Source organism: Synchiropus splendidus, chromosome 3 (assembly GCF_027744825.2).
Source record: "Synchiropus splendidus isolate RoL2022-P1 chromosome 3, RoL_Sspl_1.0, whole genome shotgun sequence".
Lineage (NCBI taxonomy): Eukaryota > Metazoa > Chordata > Actinopteri > Syngnathiformes > Callionymidae > Synchiropus > Synchiropus splendidus.
This window is the reverse complement of record NC_071336.1, coordinates 36537040-36552612: the sequence shown is the minus strand read 5'-3', so window position 1 is coordinate 36552612 and position 15573 is coordinate 36537040. Positions and strand designations below refer to the sequence as shown.

Sequence of the window (15573 nt, the reverse complement as noted above, 5' to 3'; positions counted from 1 at the left end):
TCAAACTGAGCGTCTCACGGCCCACAGGTGTAAGACAAGAAAAGGCTTGCGGCCCCTACCATGGGCCCCGGCCCTGAGGTTAAGAATCGCTGCTCTGCTCGCTCAAGTTCTCTCCCTTAAAGTGATGATGGAACAGATATCAAATAGCACAACACAAAGGTACACAACCCAAGTGACGGCTGTAACAATCATATCACACGACGCGGTTCCTCCAACCATAGTTGACATCCGTGGATGCTCAGCCTCGTATCAGCAGCAGAAGGTCATCGTGCAGTGAAGCCTCCTGAAGATGTGCCGTGTACTGAGGGAACCGCTCGCACACGCATTACAGCCAGCTGTGGGAGCAAGATGGCTGACCACACTGTCAACAGTCCAGAGGCAACTGGCACAGGAAGCGGCCTCTGTCCTGCCCAGACCCCCAAACCAAACCCTCACCAGCCTGCAGCCATTTATCTGAGGTGTGTCTCTCAAAGATCAGAGTTCCACACATGACGAGATGCATATGTATCTGTGCCAGAATGGTGAGACTAGAGATCCGCAGCCCACCTGGGGAGAATCGTGGAAAAACCAAGGGTTGGCCGACCTCATGGCATGAATCCTACACCTTTTCAATCCCTAGAAAAGTCGCCACAAGGGTCAAATTCATCAACAAATGAGATTTGTCATGGAGCGATGATAAGAAAACAGAGCAAAAATAGGTGATTTTCTCACCTCACATGTATGGCTGCGGGCTGGTGTGGCTTTGGTCCGGTGCACTTTTTTCAGGAGACCTGTGGACTGCTAACATGTGCTGCTGCTGCTGGGAGGGTTTGGCCACTCTCTCTCTGACACACACTCACAAAATGCTCCCAGGACTCCAGTCTGCACATCTATCCCTGTGTGTGTCCAGGTGGCCATTCAAGACTGTCCGGAAGCAAAAGATGACAAAACCCTAATCCCCCCCCCCCCCCCCCCCCGGGTTGCAGAGGATGGTACGATCCCTCTCCCCCTGATCTCAACCACTCACTGAATGAATGGATTGGGGGGAGGGGGACATTCCTCTGGAGCACATTTATTCGGCATCAACTCCAGTTTGAGTTCATTCCCACAACAACAGAGCGAGGCAGAGCCGGCGAAGGACAAACCCTGGGGAGGATGGCGTTTTTCTGGAAAAGGAGGAAGGCGGCGCTGATGGTGTTGATGATGGTGGAGCTGACCGCAGCACAGCAGAGAGGTCCTTTATTTCTTAAAGCCTTCTACTAACAACAATGAGTCTCGTGCTTTTACACCTCCCTCTTCCTCCAGCCAGTCTCTCCATCGCAGGGCGCTTATGCTCTGGTGCAACTGACTTACACGTCCGCTTTCATTTCTGATGCTCAAAGTGACTGTGAGAAGGTTCATGTTTGGAATTGTGTGTTGACTTTGACTTCACTTTAAAGTGCATTGAGTGGTAGCACGGATGAGTCAGCAAATTTGTGAAGTTGTGAAAGGAAGCCAGAGGAGACGTGGGGGGGTTGGGGGGGCTGTGTGGAGCCCCAGGGGGTCGGAGTCTGTGGACTTGAGCTGTAAATGGTCTCCACTCATGAATGTGACTGTGTGATAATTAGGTCAACAAGGACAGTCTGCAGATCTCCACCCCCACTTGTTGCATGTGTGTGTGAGAGAGTGTGAGACCACCCAAACACTTTCTCACCTCCTCACCCCCACACAAGATGAGGCTGAGAGAGAGAGAGCGAGTGTGATCAGTGGGACATTGTTGAGGATCAAACAAACATGTGACTTGCAGGTCTTTTTCCCGCCATCTTTAACTTGGCGAGCACTGCCGACATCGTCAGCAACGCCACGTGTGGAGATCCAGAGCCAGAAGTTTACTGCAAGCTGGTGGAGCACGTCCCCGGGCGACGCATCAAGAACCCCCACTGCCCCAAGTGTGACGCCAACTCCATCCTGACAAAAGGTCTGCTTGCTACTCTTCACTCAAGTGTGGACACTGACACAGCAACTAACCAAACGTGAGCTGCCATGATGTTCCAGCAGGGGGTGCTGATCCAACCCATCCTCACTCCCATGGCCGCCTATATTGACCTTGAGATGAGAAAAGGGCAGCCTTCAGCGTGGCATATTGATGTAGTGGCAACACCACGCATGAAAAAACGATGGTTTTGGTTAGGGTCAACCATGGGATGGCGCTCTGTTCACTCTACGCTTAGTTACGTGTCAAATCGCTATTGAACAGCTCCCCAGCTCGCTCGTTCCTGCACCTCCGTGTGTGCTGCTCGTGTCGCTCTCCACAACGCGCGGTCCACACCCACGCCTGGAACTATATGGACCCTGGCGCTAAACACCGCTCCGCCTGGAACGCCACGGAGGGAAAACATTATTTCGGTCCATTGAAACATCAGAGCGTCACAGTCTAGGCTGAAGGCCTTTATCATCAGTATAGTACTTCATGGGCGTGAGGATGGGTTGGCTGACCACATGACTGTGTCTCGCCAAACAGACGGAACTGATTTCTTTCAGCATCACGTACGTATTTGGATCTAACAACCCAACAAATTCAGGAAACCTCTTGGTGAGAATCAGCCGTAGAGTGCAGCACTCAGTTCTAACAAAGAGGTTTCCTCCTCCAGAACGTCATCCTATCACCAATGCCATTGATGGAACCAATGAGTGGTGGCAGAGTCCCAGTATCAAGAACGGACGACAGTTTCACTGGGTTACCATCACACTGGACCTGAAACAGGTGACACACCAGCACCAGCCACACACGCAGCCTCACACGTGCTCATCACGTGTCTTTCCCATGTGACCCAGATCTTCCAGGTGGCTTATATCATCATCAAATCCGCCAACTCCCCTCGACCAGGTAAGGCCCCGCCCCCTCCTTGGTGTCTCTCGTCAGGTAAACTTCCAATCTCACCATTCCATCTCCGGCATCACCACCAGGGAACTGGATCCTGGAACGTTCTGTAGATGGCATCAACTTTGACCCCTGGCAGTTTTACGCTCTGAGCGACTCTGAGTGTTTGTCCCGTTACAACATGACTCCAAGACTGGGGCCCCCGACCTACAAGAGTGACACAGAAGTCATCTGCACCTCCTACTACTCCAGACTGAACCCTCTGGAGCACGGAGAGGTCAGCCCGCCGCCCTCTGTTCACACACCGCTACTGCTCAGCTTTGTTTCCCTGCTTGGCTGGAGCCAAACCTCGGCAGCTGCTTGTTGGTTCTGCTGCCGTATCACTGGGATTCACTAGCTCCGTTTCTGCAGATCCACACTTCCCTCATCAACGGGAGACCTGGTGCCGATGACTTGACCTCCGACCTGCTGAACTTTGGCTCCGCTCGTTACATCAGATTACGACTGCAGCGTATCAGAACACTCAACGCGGACCTGATGACTCTGAGCATCAACGACCCGCGGGATGTGGATCCCATTGTGACCAGACGGGTAAGACCCCTGACAGCAGCTCAGTCCGGCAGACTCTGACCCTCGCTCTGTCTCTGTCTAGTACTATTACTCCATCAAAGACATATCTGTGGGAGGGATGTGCATCTGTTATGGACATGCTGAAAGCTGCCCGCTGGACCCGGTGACCAAGGTAGGGGACCATCCCGGCCAGCCCTCCAGTCGGCATGTCCTCAGACCGACCTGTGTTTTTTTCACACCTTCAGAAGTTGCAGTGTGTTTGCGAGCACAACACATGTGGGGAGAGCTGCAACCAGTGTTGCCCTGGTTTCCATCAGCTGCCGTGGCAACCAGGAACCATCTCAGAAGGAAACACCTGTGAAAGTAGGCCAAGATGATCGTGGACTGAAGTCTGTATCAAAGAGTGGATTCCAAGTGTGTCTTTCTCTGCACCAGAGTGCAACTGCCACAACAAAACCACCGAGTGTGTCTACAATCAGACAGTGGCGGACCTCCGTCTCAGTCTCAACATCCGTGGTGTTCGTCTGGGTGGTGGCGTCTGCACAGACTGTCAGCAGAACACAGCCGGGATCAACTGCGAGACCTGCATCGACGGATACTACCGACCCGCACAGGTAGAGACTGGACTGAGTCATGCCACGTTTTTATGCTTTCAAGGCGAACACTTATGGTCAGCAGCTTCCTCTCACAACTAGCAACAGTAAGTGGTCGATGTGACGGTGGAGAACTCGGAGGAGAGGTCAGCAGTAATACGCTGAGATGCTGCACCACAGGTCCAGGGTTTACACCAAGGGTGCCGATAGAGAAGCGCAGAGAAGGTCAGAAGGAGAATTCCCGCGGTGTGAGGGTGGTGCAGCACATGTGGCAGGTCAGTGGGACAGGGGGCAGAGAGGTGCCCAAGGAGTGAGGCAAGGAGAGACTGAGACTGACAAGGTGCTTCCCATGGACACGACATGATTGAACGCTGGAGTGGGAACTTTCCTCTGGGCTACATGATGCCTGCTGTTTGGGCAAAAGGAAACAGAAGAACGTGAATGATGGCTGAGTCACGGTTACAGTGAACGCATTAAAACGCATTCACTGGAACCGTCTTAACGCCCCTATTTTTGACCTGCGACATCACGCGCCTGTTTGCCATGTGCTTCCCACCGTTCAATGAGCCTCCATCGCCGCCCTTAGTATGGAAATCAGCCGCGCCAATGAGAGTGATACGGCCTCTTTAATGTCAGCCAGATCTTCTTCTTTCCACAAGGCTAAAGTTGTTGATAGTTACTGTGGAAGTGAACTGTTATCCCGGAATATGTGTGTGACACGGTGAGGAAGCCGATGTCGCCGCTGAAGGTACTGACTCGACTCCATTTGCAAAAGTGATGAGATTCAAGCAGCTCCTTGGCTACTGCTATGAATGAACCCTGCAGTTGACAAGGGAGTATGGTGGAGTCCGTCAGTCCTGTCTCTGTGAAATGGTGTCCTCCGCCGTGGCTCTGCTGGGGGCGGAGCTCTGTGGAGAACACACTAGTGAACTGGACTTTGGCGCGGCGCTCAGGTCCTAGCGACTAGCAATGAACAGTCTTTGCTATGGAGGGTCTTTTGAATTCAGCCTAGGTTTTTTATAACTTTGACTTTGAATGAAGAGAAAAGAACCTCACTTTCTGTTGTAAAGAAACGGACGTGGAACACCACACAGCTGACTTGCATGAACGCAGCTAAGGACTTGGGTTAGGGTTAGGGTTAGCGTGCTCTTGACAGGATCTGCCGTGCAGAGCCGTTGATAGAATCGCACAAGTGCGATTACAGCCCTAACACTATATGTAAGTCATTTTATATGCACTTTACTCATGGATTTTTGATACACATTAATCCATACATGGTAAACAATGTATGCACTTTGCAATCTTTCACAGAACAAGGGAGCAGATGAATCACAATGTATATGTGAAAAATAAGTCACGTGATCAAAAGGAAAAATAACATTGAGAAATATTGAAATGATCGGTTGGATGAGGGATAGGGAACGTACCATACCAGGACACAGAGTATGGGAATTACTGGGAAAAGAACTTTGAGCAGAGCACATCCATTGAATGAAAAAATCCAATCAAAATCCAACCTTTGTGTTCTCATTTCGTGGAGGGAGAATAAATGACAAAAGGCAAACCAGGTCATCAGTCGTTTGTCAAAGGATGTGGGAAAGACACTCGTCATGAGCCATCACAAGGAATACATGTATTTACCGGGCGTTATTAAAGTCGAAGCTGTATTTCGTAGTGTCCCACTGACCTCGGATGAATACAGGCCGAGGGTCACGTCTGGTGTGGAGCCCAGAAGCCAGGGTGAGTGAGGTCATTCAGAGATATTCCTGGGGTGGTGCAGGAGACGGTGAGCTTCATGGTGAGTGAGGTGTGGAAGATGGTCCACCAGGGTGGGAATGAAAGACCGAACCCTTGTGTGTCTGGAGGGCCCACACTGAGCTGCCACAGTGATGACGAGGTGCTGGGGTTCTACAGTCCACCATCATTCTCGGGGCCATTCTCTTCCTACTTGGACCCCACTTGTCCTTACCCTCCTGTAGATCCACGGCGACTCCCATCCACGGCCATTAAGATGGCCTCCCTCAGGGTGATGCGTGTGATATCCCCAACCTGCCAGTCACAATCAGCATGTGTTTTTAGACCGCTGTGTCTAGTGCTACAGTACACTGCTCTGCCACAGGCGTCACATTGATGTTCTCTCATGAGAACGGCCTTGACCAAGTGTGTTTGTTTTAACAGGTGTCTCCTTATTCGGACTCTCCGTGCATCCAGTGCGACTGTGATCCGAGCGGATCTGTCACGTCCCTTTGCAGCAAAGATGATTCACAACCAGGTCCTGCTTGACTGAACGTTGCCATGAGATGTTAGTCCAAAGCTGTGGTGATAACACTGGCGTGTTGCACAGGTGGCACCGCTGGCCAGTGTGTGTGTCGGCGGGGCTTTGCTGGGCGAAGGTGTGACCGCTGTGACTTCGGATTCAGAGACTTTCCCGACTGTATCCAGTGTGAGTGTGACCTGGCTGGCAGTATCAACACGGACCCATGTACTGACTGCATCTGCAAGGTAGAGCACTCGGCCCCGTCACTCGGTGGCTCACTCCATCCTCCTGCTATCATTTCACGTGCCTTCCTCTCCAGGAGCATGTGATGGGGGCTCACTGTGACCTCTGCAAGCCTGGTTTCTACAACCTGCAGCCAACAAACCCTCAGGGATGCTCCCACTGCTTCTGCTTTGGTGTCTCTGATGTGTGTGAGAGCTCCAGCTGGTCCATGACTCAGGTTCAACTCACACATGGTAATATGATGTCATGTAACTGGCACTGGTATTGAAGTCACGTCTCTGAAGGTTGTCGCCACAAACGCCTCGCTGTACCAAGCTCACTCGTCCGGGCAACACCTGAACCTCCTCCATGACAAGCTAACAGGTCCAGTCCACCGCTTCTTTGGATTGGAGCACCAGGAGGAACAGAAGTGGACGGCTCCCCGAGGCTTCCTGGGAAACAAGGTGTCTGCGTCGCTTACGCTTGTGTTTGCTCGTCTGCCCTAATGTGGTCTCATGACTTGTGGCTCCGTCTGTCTCCAGCTCACCTCCTACGGGGGTTTTTTGAGATGGTCACTAGAGTATGACACTCAGCCGGACCATGTGGGCCAGGCACTTCTCGGGCGCACAGACCTGATCATAGAGGTGACTCCCGCCATTTTCTGATGGCTGAAAAAGTAGCTGACCTCTCGCTCTACTGTCCGCAGGGCAACAGTCAGAGTGTCCTTCTGTCCCCGGCTGTGGCCGTCAGCTTAGCGCCCCTCGCAGTGCAAGCGTTTTCTGTAAAGCTGATCCCCCAGAACTTCATCGACCCTCAAACAGGCGTGGCCAAGAGCCGGGACGATCTTTTGATGCTGCTCGCCGATGTGGCGTCTGTGGAAATCAGAGTTCACCTGAAGCCCTCCGGCGTGGGTCAGATACGGTGAGTAGATGAGTGAGCGTCTTCAACAAGCTCTCCCTGACCCCACCTGCTCTTCACAGTCTCATGTCAGTGGCTTTGGACACAGCAGAGGCTGGACTAGGTTCGGGGCTCCCTGCGGCGGCCGTGGAGAGCTGTGAATGTCCGTGGGGTTACAGCGGCACATCCTGTGAAGTAAGGCTTTCACCGCAGCCTGGAGCAAGCAGGTTCTGTTTCGCTGGCGTCTCATGGCCCTCTCTCCTCTGTGTGTTGCAGACTTGTCGTCCAGGCTTTTACAGAGTCGCCGGAGTTCTGTTTGGCGGGAATTGTCTTCAGTGTGAATGTCATGATCACGCCAGCCAGTGCGATGTCCACGGAGTGTGTTTGGTAGGTTCAGAGAAGCCACCAATGAAACCGTCCGGTGATCAAGGCACGCTTCTTTTCTCATTATCGTCCGTTGTCACGGCAACCGAGAGCTCTCTGAGGGGGATGCCATGTGACCCGTCATGTTGAAGACCATTTCAGTCTTAGCCACCTGCCGGAGACAGAGAAGTGGTTGTGTAGAAAACATAAACATCCAAACCATCTCTGGAGGGTCAACGCAGCACACATACTCATGTGGGAGTCTATTGCCGCCAACGTTCAAGGGCGACGGCAGGATTATTGGAATTGAGTCTGTCACTCGTGTGTTTCCAAAGTGACGAGTCATGTTTACGGAGCCTGGTGGGAGAAGGTGTTTCTCACTGTCCTGTCTCCACCCAGGACTGCTCTCATAACACCACCGGAGCACACTGTGACCAGTGTTTGCCTGGTTACTATGGCGACGCCACTGACGGCTCAGCTGAGGACTGCCAGCGTTGCCCGTGTCCCTTGAGCGTGTCTTCCAACAGGTTTGTGTCTCTCATGGAGGCTCGCCTGGGGAGGGGTAAAACCGTGACTGTCTTTTCTTCTAGTTTCAGCCCCACATGTACGTTGGGAGAGTCCGGTCACGTCATATGCGACCGATGCCAAGAGGGTTACACCGGCAACAACTGTGAGAGGTAAGAAAGTTGGCCTGCAGCAGGGCTTCTGAACCTTTCTGAACCGAACAAATGGCCCCGGGGACCAAAGGTGTAAGACAAGAAAACGTCTAGCAGCCCTCTAGGGGGCGCTCGTGGCCCTGTGGTCTACAGGAAGTTGTGGGCCTGGGTTAATGCTCTCACCTGCCGTGTCTCCAGGTGTTCCAGCGGCTACTACGGCAGTCCACTGCTGCTGGGTGGCTCATGTGTCCGGTGTGAATGTAACGGTAATGTGAACGTGGACGAGGAAGGACACTGCGACAGCGTCACTGGAGAATGCCTGCTGTGCCACGGCCACACTGCCGGCATCCACTGTGAGGTCTGTGAGGCCGGTTACTATGGAGACGCAGTGCACGCAAAGAACTGTACTGGTGAGAGACACACTCACTCCTCCAGGAATGTTGATCCAGATGATGTTGCCCTTGCCTGCCTGCTGCGCACGAAGTCTTCTTCTTTCCAAATGTTGCTGCTGATCTCAGGAAAGGGAACGTAGTGACCTTGTGATGAAACATGAGGTGACCCTTGCAGAGGACGAGGCACTGACCCTTCTGTGACTTTGCTCCGCAGCGTGCGCCTGCTCTGAGGCGGGCGCTCTCTCCGGACAGTGCGACCTCAGTTCTGGTCAGTGCTTGTGTAGGGAGCATGTCACGGGACGCACCTGCGACCGCTGCAGGGTAAGTCCTTTGTCCCACTCCAGACTGCCGACTTCCCAGAGCAAGCCCGTTTTAGAGCTCCTCCCCCTGCGCAGGCCGGGTTCTTCGGACTGCGCAGTAGTGGCGTCTGCGTCGCCTGCGGCTGCCACCAGCTCGGCTCCCTCTCAGAGGACTGTGGTCATGATGGACACTGCCAGTGTAAAGAGGGAATCGCCGGAGACAAGTGTGACCGCTGTGGCCACGGTTACCACAGCTTCCTTGCGGGCAACTGCACCGGTAGGCAGTACACAGTCAGTCTGCCCTCCCACCTCTGAGGCCGCTCACGTTGGCTGTTTTCCCAGCATGCAACTGTACGCACACCAGAGGGAACTGCCACCCTCAGACGGGAGAGTGCCTTTGCCCGGCCCACACAATGGGAGACACCTGCGACAGGTGTCAGGAAAATCACTGGGGTCATGACCCAGTCGGCGGCTGCAAGGTAGGCCAGGACCCCCCCTGCGCTTCCACTCAGCGGTTCACAATCCACCTCTCACTCTCCCAGCCGTGCCGATGCAGCGGAGAAGGAAGCGTCAGCCAGCAGTGTGGCCTGACAGACGGTCAGTGCCATTGCAAGGAAGGATTCTCTGGCCCTCACTGCCGTCGCTGTGCCACTGGTTACTATGGTTACCCAGCATGCACAGCGTGTGACTGCGACATGGCGGGAACGTTGTCGTCATTCTGCAACTCAACACTTGGAAAGTGCGACTGCCTGGGGAGTGGAGAGTGTGTGTGCAAGGTAAGTGAGAGACTCCAGCGTCGTCTGCCTCACATCGAGTCACGCGTGCGCACGTGCCTTGCTTTTCAGGAGGGCGTGTCGGGCCGCCACTGTGAGGAGTGCGTCGCTGGCTCCTTCGGGCTCTGGGAGGAGAACCCGTCTGGCTGTTCTCAGTGTTTCTGTTCCGGAGTCAGTGAGGAGTGCGAAGAACTCGGCGGCCTCATCAGAACAAGGGTCAGTTCTGCCGGAGCAAACCACGCTATGGGACCAGAGTCCGACCAGAATTGAACCAAGATGGCTTAGCTGTGCGACACCTGTCCTCACAGATCCGCGCGCTTCATCCGCATGTCTCAGCGGTCCACCAGTCCAACCTGCAGGGCGTGGGGTCCGGAGTCTACAAGCAGTGGGACTCGGTTCTGCTGGACACCCGGCAGCTGAACACCAGCGGACTCCATGGCCCCCTCTACTGGAGACTGCCCAGCCAGTTTGAAGGCAACCAGGTGAGACGACAGAGCAGAGCGTGCCCGTCTGGCACCCTCTCCATCCACGCTATCTTCATGTGTGTCGGTTCATCCGTCTTCCCGAACAGCTGCTGTCATATGGTGGGCTGTTGTCTTACCACGTGGTCTTCTACGCGGAGGACGGCTCAGGACTCACCAATCAGGAGCCTCAAGTTCTGATCAAGGGCGGAACCTTAAGGAAGCTAGTCATATACACAGATGTGGCTGCCCCCCCAAATGGGAGGGAGACTCAACATGACATCAGGCTGACCGAGGTAAGAGCCTGGAGCACCAGGACCTCTCGTCTGTGTCAGGCGCCGGCATCTTGACTATTGTGTGTGCCTGCCTGTCTCACAGCACAAGTGGAAGTACTTCAACTCTGTTTCGGAGAAGCCAGTGAGCCACGACGACTATCTGTCTGTGCTTGCTAACGTCCAGTACGTGATGGTCAAGGCTTCGTATGGAACGCGACTTCAGCAGAGCAGGTACACACTCACACTCACACAGTCTCACACCGGTGTCAGTGGAACAAAAAAAGAAAATATTCCTCGGAGCATCCCACACAACAACAAAAACACAGGCACCACGGGTAGCTATGGTTGGATCCAAACGCTCCGTGCCTGTCCACAAGGATTTCCAACATTACTTGGGAGACGGCAGTCGAAGAGAATGAGTCGGAGCTCAGCACCGGAATCGCCCGGCTGGTGGAGTCCTGCGAGTGTCCAGCTGGTTACGCTGGCCTCTCCTGTCAGGTAATCCCGCAGGGACGAAGGGAAAGCATCCGTGGAATATGCAGAAATCATTGTGCTTTTCCTTGTGTGTGTAGGAGTGTGCTCCCGGTTACTTCCGACAGCCACAGTCGGAGCTGCCGCCTCACAGTCAGCGGTCTTTGTTAGTCCGTCCGTGTGTTCCGTGTCGCTGTAACAACCACAGCACGAGTTGCGACCTGGAGACGGGAGTGTGTGAGGTAAGCATGTTGTTTTTAGCTGCAGTTTGAGTCAACTACAACAACAAAATACTTGTGTGTGTGCAGCGCTGTCAGCATCACACCAGTGGGAGGAATTGTGAGCTGTGTGCGGCAGGTTATTACGGTAACGTTCAAGGTGCCGCCGCTGACTGTTCACCCTGCGCCTGCCCCCTGCTGAACAACAGGTGACTCAGCAGGACGCAGCAAAAGGCTCGAAGCTTGTGAAGACCTCATTACGAGCCCATGGTGTGTGTGTGTGTGTGTGTCTGCAGCTTCAGCTCCACATGCCAGAGTGACGGCGCTCCGGGTGACTTCCGCTGCTCCGCCTGTCAGGTGGGGTATGAGGGGCGGTATTGTGAAAGGTTCGTGACCTGACCAGAGAAAGTGCTTCCAGCTGCTGTGTCAGTCTAACGCCAGACTTTGCTCTGCCAGATGCTCGGCTGGTTACTTCGGTGACCCATCCACGCCCAGTGGTGTGTGTAGCTTGTGTAACTGCAGTGAACCGGGTTCGGTTCACTCGCTGTGCCACGGTTTGAGCGGCAAGTGCGAGTGCAAGCTCGGCGTTACTGGTCAGCGCTGCGACTGGTGCGATAGTCGACACGTCTCAGTGGGAGCGGACTGTGTGTGTGAGTACCACACACACACACACATCACGACATCAAGGCGCAGCGTTCTGCTGTCACATGCAGCTGTGTTCCAGCGTGTGACGATGATTGCACCGGGGTTCTGCTGAACGATCTGGAAGAAGTGGAGCAGCACCGTCTGTCAGTGGACGCCAGTCCTGTTGTATTGTTGCCATACCATCAGCTGATGCTCCTGGAGAACCGGACCAGGCTCCTGCAGGTTGTCCTTCACTGAGGTCCTCCTTCCATGAATGTGATTTGGCAGTTTGGCTGTGTGTGTGTGTCTCCAGGTGTCAGCAGAGAAGCGCTCGGTCTCCCTGCAGCTGTCCGAGCAGGAGGCAGCAGCAGATCAACTGGCACTTGACTTGCAGGCGCTGATGCAGCAGGTATCCTCCGTCATGTGACTTCATGGTGACACGCTGTGGTTAGACAACAGCACTGACTCCGGCGTGGCCTCGGCAGGTGACACACCGAGCCGGTCAGGTGGGGAGCGCGAGCGTGTCGGTGAATGGCAGCATGTGGCGAGGAACTTTGCTGTGTGAGAGCATCGAACGTTCCCGAGGCAACATCCAACGTAAGACCTCTGCAGACCGTCGTCACCGCAGCCACCGCCTCCATCTGACGTCTTCTCCAAACTCTTCAGTGCTGGTGACAGAGGCGGGACTTCTGAATCAGACCGAGGAAGGCGGCGAAGACACGGCCAATCAGACGCTGCTGCTGGAACAAGTGCAGTCCATGCTGGAGATGATGGGAGCGATGGACCTCTCCGGCGCTGACATCAGTGCCAAGGATGAGCTGAGGTGAGTGTGTGGATGCCTGTGGCTTACGTTTGGATGAAGGAGCGAGCCGCACCCTCACGCTGCTGCTACGCCGTGTCCCCAGCTTCTCTGAGAGCATCCTGCGGAGGGTCCAGCAGGAGCTGGTGTCCAGCCACCGCTCCTCGCAGGACAGGCTTCGCTCTCTCTCCACGGAGCTCAGCCTTCACATGGAGCAACTGCAAGCCATGAGCACAGACCTGACCAAGGCTACGTTGCAGAGCACGCGCGCACGTGCTCAGCTTGAGGCTGTGCACAGTGGCGCCCGCCAGTACCAGGTGGCCCCCCCCCACACACACACACACACGCACCCGTCCGCAGCTCGCTCTGTTAAACGCTGACAGCCCCTCTGTTTCTGTGTCAGCCGCTCCAGCAGCAAGTCACGACTGCTGGTGACGCCGTGGATGTTCTGCTGGACGAAAGTCACCATCTCCTGGCTCAAACAGTCGAGTGGAATGAGCATCTGATCACCAGCAGCCAGGTGAGAAACCTGGATCCCGAACAAGCCTTTTGCACCTCCACACACCTTGATCTCTCACTCTGGGTGTGTTTGTGTGTAGCTGCTGGATGTATTGACTGGTGAACTGGACCGGTTCGGACCTCTGTTGAGACAGAAAGTGCACAGGCTGATCGTAGGTCTCAAAATGGCCGACGCTCTGGAGAGCATTTACCGTGCGGAGAACTTTGCCCTGCAGCTTCAAAGCCACGCCCATGCCCTGAACAGGTGTGTTGGTTGGTCCAAATGCGACTGTCGCGAGAGACTGACGTCTCGTGTTGTCCGCCGCAGCTCTCTGTCTCCTCTGTGGAAGCCCTCTCAGAACACCAGCCTGTTGCCGTTAGGCGTCTCTGACATCATCGACACTGCCCAGGCATTGGCTCTCAGTGCTGAAACCTCCGCGGAGTCGGCTCTCCTCCGAGTAGGTGACGGGGGGTGGTGCTTTGTATGTGCGTCACTTCACCATCATGATTTCATGTCGTAGGCCGGCCAGCTTCCCTCAGAGAGCGGTGGAGCGACGCTAGACGGAAGTGTCCATTTCAACAAAAGCTTCGCAGGTCTGTCACGTCTGTGAAATTTCCCTCCATATGTCCCATACTGTCTCTGCTTCCTTGTTTCTCTTGTGTGTGCCAGTGACTCTGCCTGTGCGTGCGTGTGATCCTCTTCACTGTCTGTCCTCCAGACCTGCAGCTCAGAGTCTCTGTGGTCTCCAGCAAACGGAGGGCTCTGAGTGACCGCGTATCCGGCGCCACGCTGCTCCTGAACCAGTCACTGGAGGAGCTGGCCAGCGGTCAGTTGTGACACACGTCGCTGCTTTGACAGACACTTCTCATCCCTCAGTCTTTCTCTCTAGATTCCTCGGCTGTGGTGGGCAGGACGCAGTTCAGAGTGGCAGCGACTCACTCCAGCCTGCAAGTGGCGCTGCAGCGCATCAGCACACTGCAGCAGCGTCTAGAGGAGTCTTCTGCCACGGTGCGGGATACAAACGCCTCTGTCGACGAGACCAAGATGCTGATCAGCCACACGCACACCGCAGGTTCAACAGCAGACCGTCACGGGTTTAGAAACGCAACTCCAACAACTCCAGGTGTTATTTCTGCAGCCTATCAAGTGCAGCAGAGGCTGGAAGAGGCGGAGCTTCGCACAGTGAGCCTGGTGGGACGGCTCAAGCCACTGAACATTCTGGGAGAAACTCTGAGCAGGAACCTGTCTGACATCCGGGAGCTGATCGACCAGGCGCGAAGACAAGCCGCCTCGGTAGAGCTGCCACGCTGACACACGCACTCCGACCCCAGGATGTAACGCCGAGTCTCTCGCCAGATCAAGGTGGCTGTGCAAGTGGATCGGAGCTGTGTGAGAACCTACAAACCTCAAGTGGAGTCCAGCAACTTCAACACTCTGACGTTAACGCTGAAGACCTCCAGCCCAGACAACTTGCTCTTCTTCCTGGGGAGCAGGACCAAGGTACACTGTACGCCCAGATGTGCCACTTTCAGCAAGAGCTTTCAGTCATCTCCGGCGCAGAACAGTGACTTGTTCGAGTATAGCCAACTTGACATCGATCGTATATATATATATATATATATATATATATATATATATATATATATATATATATATATATATATATATATATATATATGAGAGAGAGAGAAAAAAGGGGAGTCCACTTAAAAGTAGTACAGTCTTAACTTCATATTATGAATGAAATGAACTTGAAATTCAAGATTGATCAGATGAATTTGATTTCAAAATATATTTGCGATTAAAAAAAAAACCCAAAACATTTTATTCTTCCATTGTCAATGTCCGCCCAATGCACTGTATCAAGGATGGCCCCCACTCTTAGTCTGGTCCTCATATCAAATGGAACTGTCCACTGAGTGATTCTATGGTGCGAGAAACATGCGGAATATTCTGGTCGTGTGGTTCATAATTGACAGTCTTTTTGATTTCATCAAACTCAAGAGAACAGGTGAGTCCCAAAAAAAACCTAACCTGAAAAGAGGAATTCCCATGCCTCTTAGTCTGACTAGTCCAGAGAAGCAGGTGAGCGTGATGAGCCTCGGCTCCTGCTGCTGACAGGACGCACGGCGCAGAGGTCGGTTGACGGACAGCGTCTGAGGCTGTGCTGGGCTCTTGCGCTCAGGTGGACTTCATGGCTGTGGAGATGCACGGTGGGAGAGTGGCTCTGGTGTGGGATGTTGGCTCAGGTAGCCAGAGACTGGAGTTCCCTGGACTGGACATCAGCAACAACAGATGGACCAGAATCAATGCTACCAGGTGAGAAGTTGGTCACCAGAGCAGTTACAGGTCTGACTGGATGGAG

The 15573-nt window shown here is 54.0% G+C and overlaps 1 protein-coding gene across 1 annotated transcript in view; it reads left to right on the top strand.

Moving 5' to 3' along the window:
- Positions 1–1036: 1036 nt before the first annotated feature.
- lama1 (laminin, alpha 1) overlaps positions 1037–15573 on the top strand; it is a 19606-nt gene continuing 5069 nt past the window's right edge. The window contains exons 1-47 of the mRNA XM_053860223.1: positions 1037–1213; positions 1766–1936; positions 2610–2722; positions 2794–2845; positions 2926–3116; positions 3251–3430; positions 3492–3581; positions 3655–3772; positions 3845–4023; positions 6181–6274; positions 6347–6504; positions 6579–6719; positions 6787–6945; positions 7024–7125; positions 7188–7402; positions 7462–7573; positions 7655–7765; positions 8141–8268; positions 8332–8418; positions 8596–8807; positions 9004–9110; positions 9185–9365; positions 9431–9567; positions 9631–9864; positions 9934–10077; positions 10170–10343; positions 10433–10618; positions 10701–10828; positions 10975–11095; positions 11170–11310; positions 11377–11495; positions 11583–11672; positions 11743–11936; positions 12011–12153; positions 12224–12319; positions 12396–12507; positions 12577–12733; positions 12816–13026; positions 13113–13229; positions 13309–13472; positions 13536–13665; positions 13729–13801; positions 13927–14034; positions 14098–14280; positions 14347–14501; positions 14565–14708; positions 15394–15527. Of these exons, the coding sequence (XP_053716198.1) occupies positions 1135–1213; positions 1766–1936; positions 2610–2722; positions 2794–2845; positions 2926–3116; positions 3251–3430; positions 3492–3581; positions 3655–3772; positions 3845–4023; positions 6181–6274; positions 6347–6504; positions 6579–6719; positions 6787–6945; positions 7024–7125; positions 7188–7402; positions 7462–7573; positions 7655–7765; positions 8141–8268; positions 8332–8418; positions 8596–8807; positions 9004–9110; positions 9185–9365; positions 9431–9567; positions 9631–9864; positions 9934–10077; positions 10170–10343; positions 10433–10618; positions 10701–10828; positions 10975–11095; positions 11170–11310; positions 11377–11495; positions 11583–11672; positions 11743–11936; positions 12011–12153; positions 12224–12319; positions 12396–12507; positions 12577–12733; positions 12816–13026; positions 13113–13229; positions 13309–13472; positions 13536–13665; positions 13729–13801; positions 13927–14034; positions 14098–14280; positions 14347–14501; positions 14565–14708; positions 15394–15527 (6575 nt within the window). The 5' untranslated portion in view covers positions 1037–1134. The remainder of the gene's footprint in view (positions 1214–1765; positions 1937–2609; positions 2723–2793; positions 2846–2925; positions 3117–3250; positions 3431–3491; positions 3582–3654; positions 3773–3844; positions 4024–6180; positions 6275–6346; positions 6505–6578; positions 6720–6786; positions 6946–7023; positions 7126–7187; positions 7403–7461; positions 7574–7654; positions 7766–8140; positions 8269–8331; positions 8419–8595; positions 8808–9003; positions 9111–9184; positions 9366–9430; positions 9568–9630; positions 9865–9933; positions 10078–10169; positions 10344–10432; positions 10619–10700; positions 10829–10974; positions 11096–11169; positions 11311–11376; positions 11496–11582; positions 11673–11742; positions 11937–12010; positions 12154–12223; positions 12320–12395; positions 12508–12576; positions 12734–12815; positions 13027–13112; positions 13230–13308; positions 13473–13535; positions 13666–13728; positions 13802–13926; positions 14035–14097; positions 14281–14346; positions 14502–14564; positions 14709–15393; positions 15528–15573) is intronic.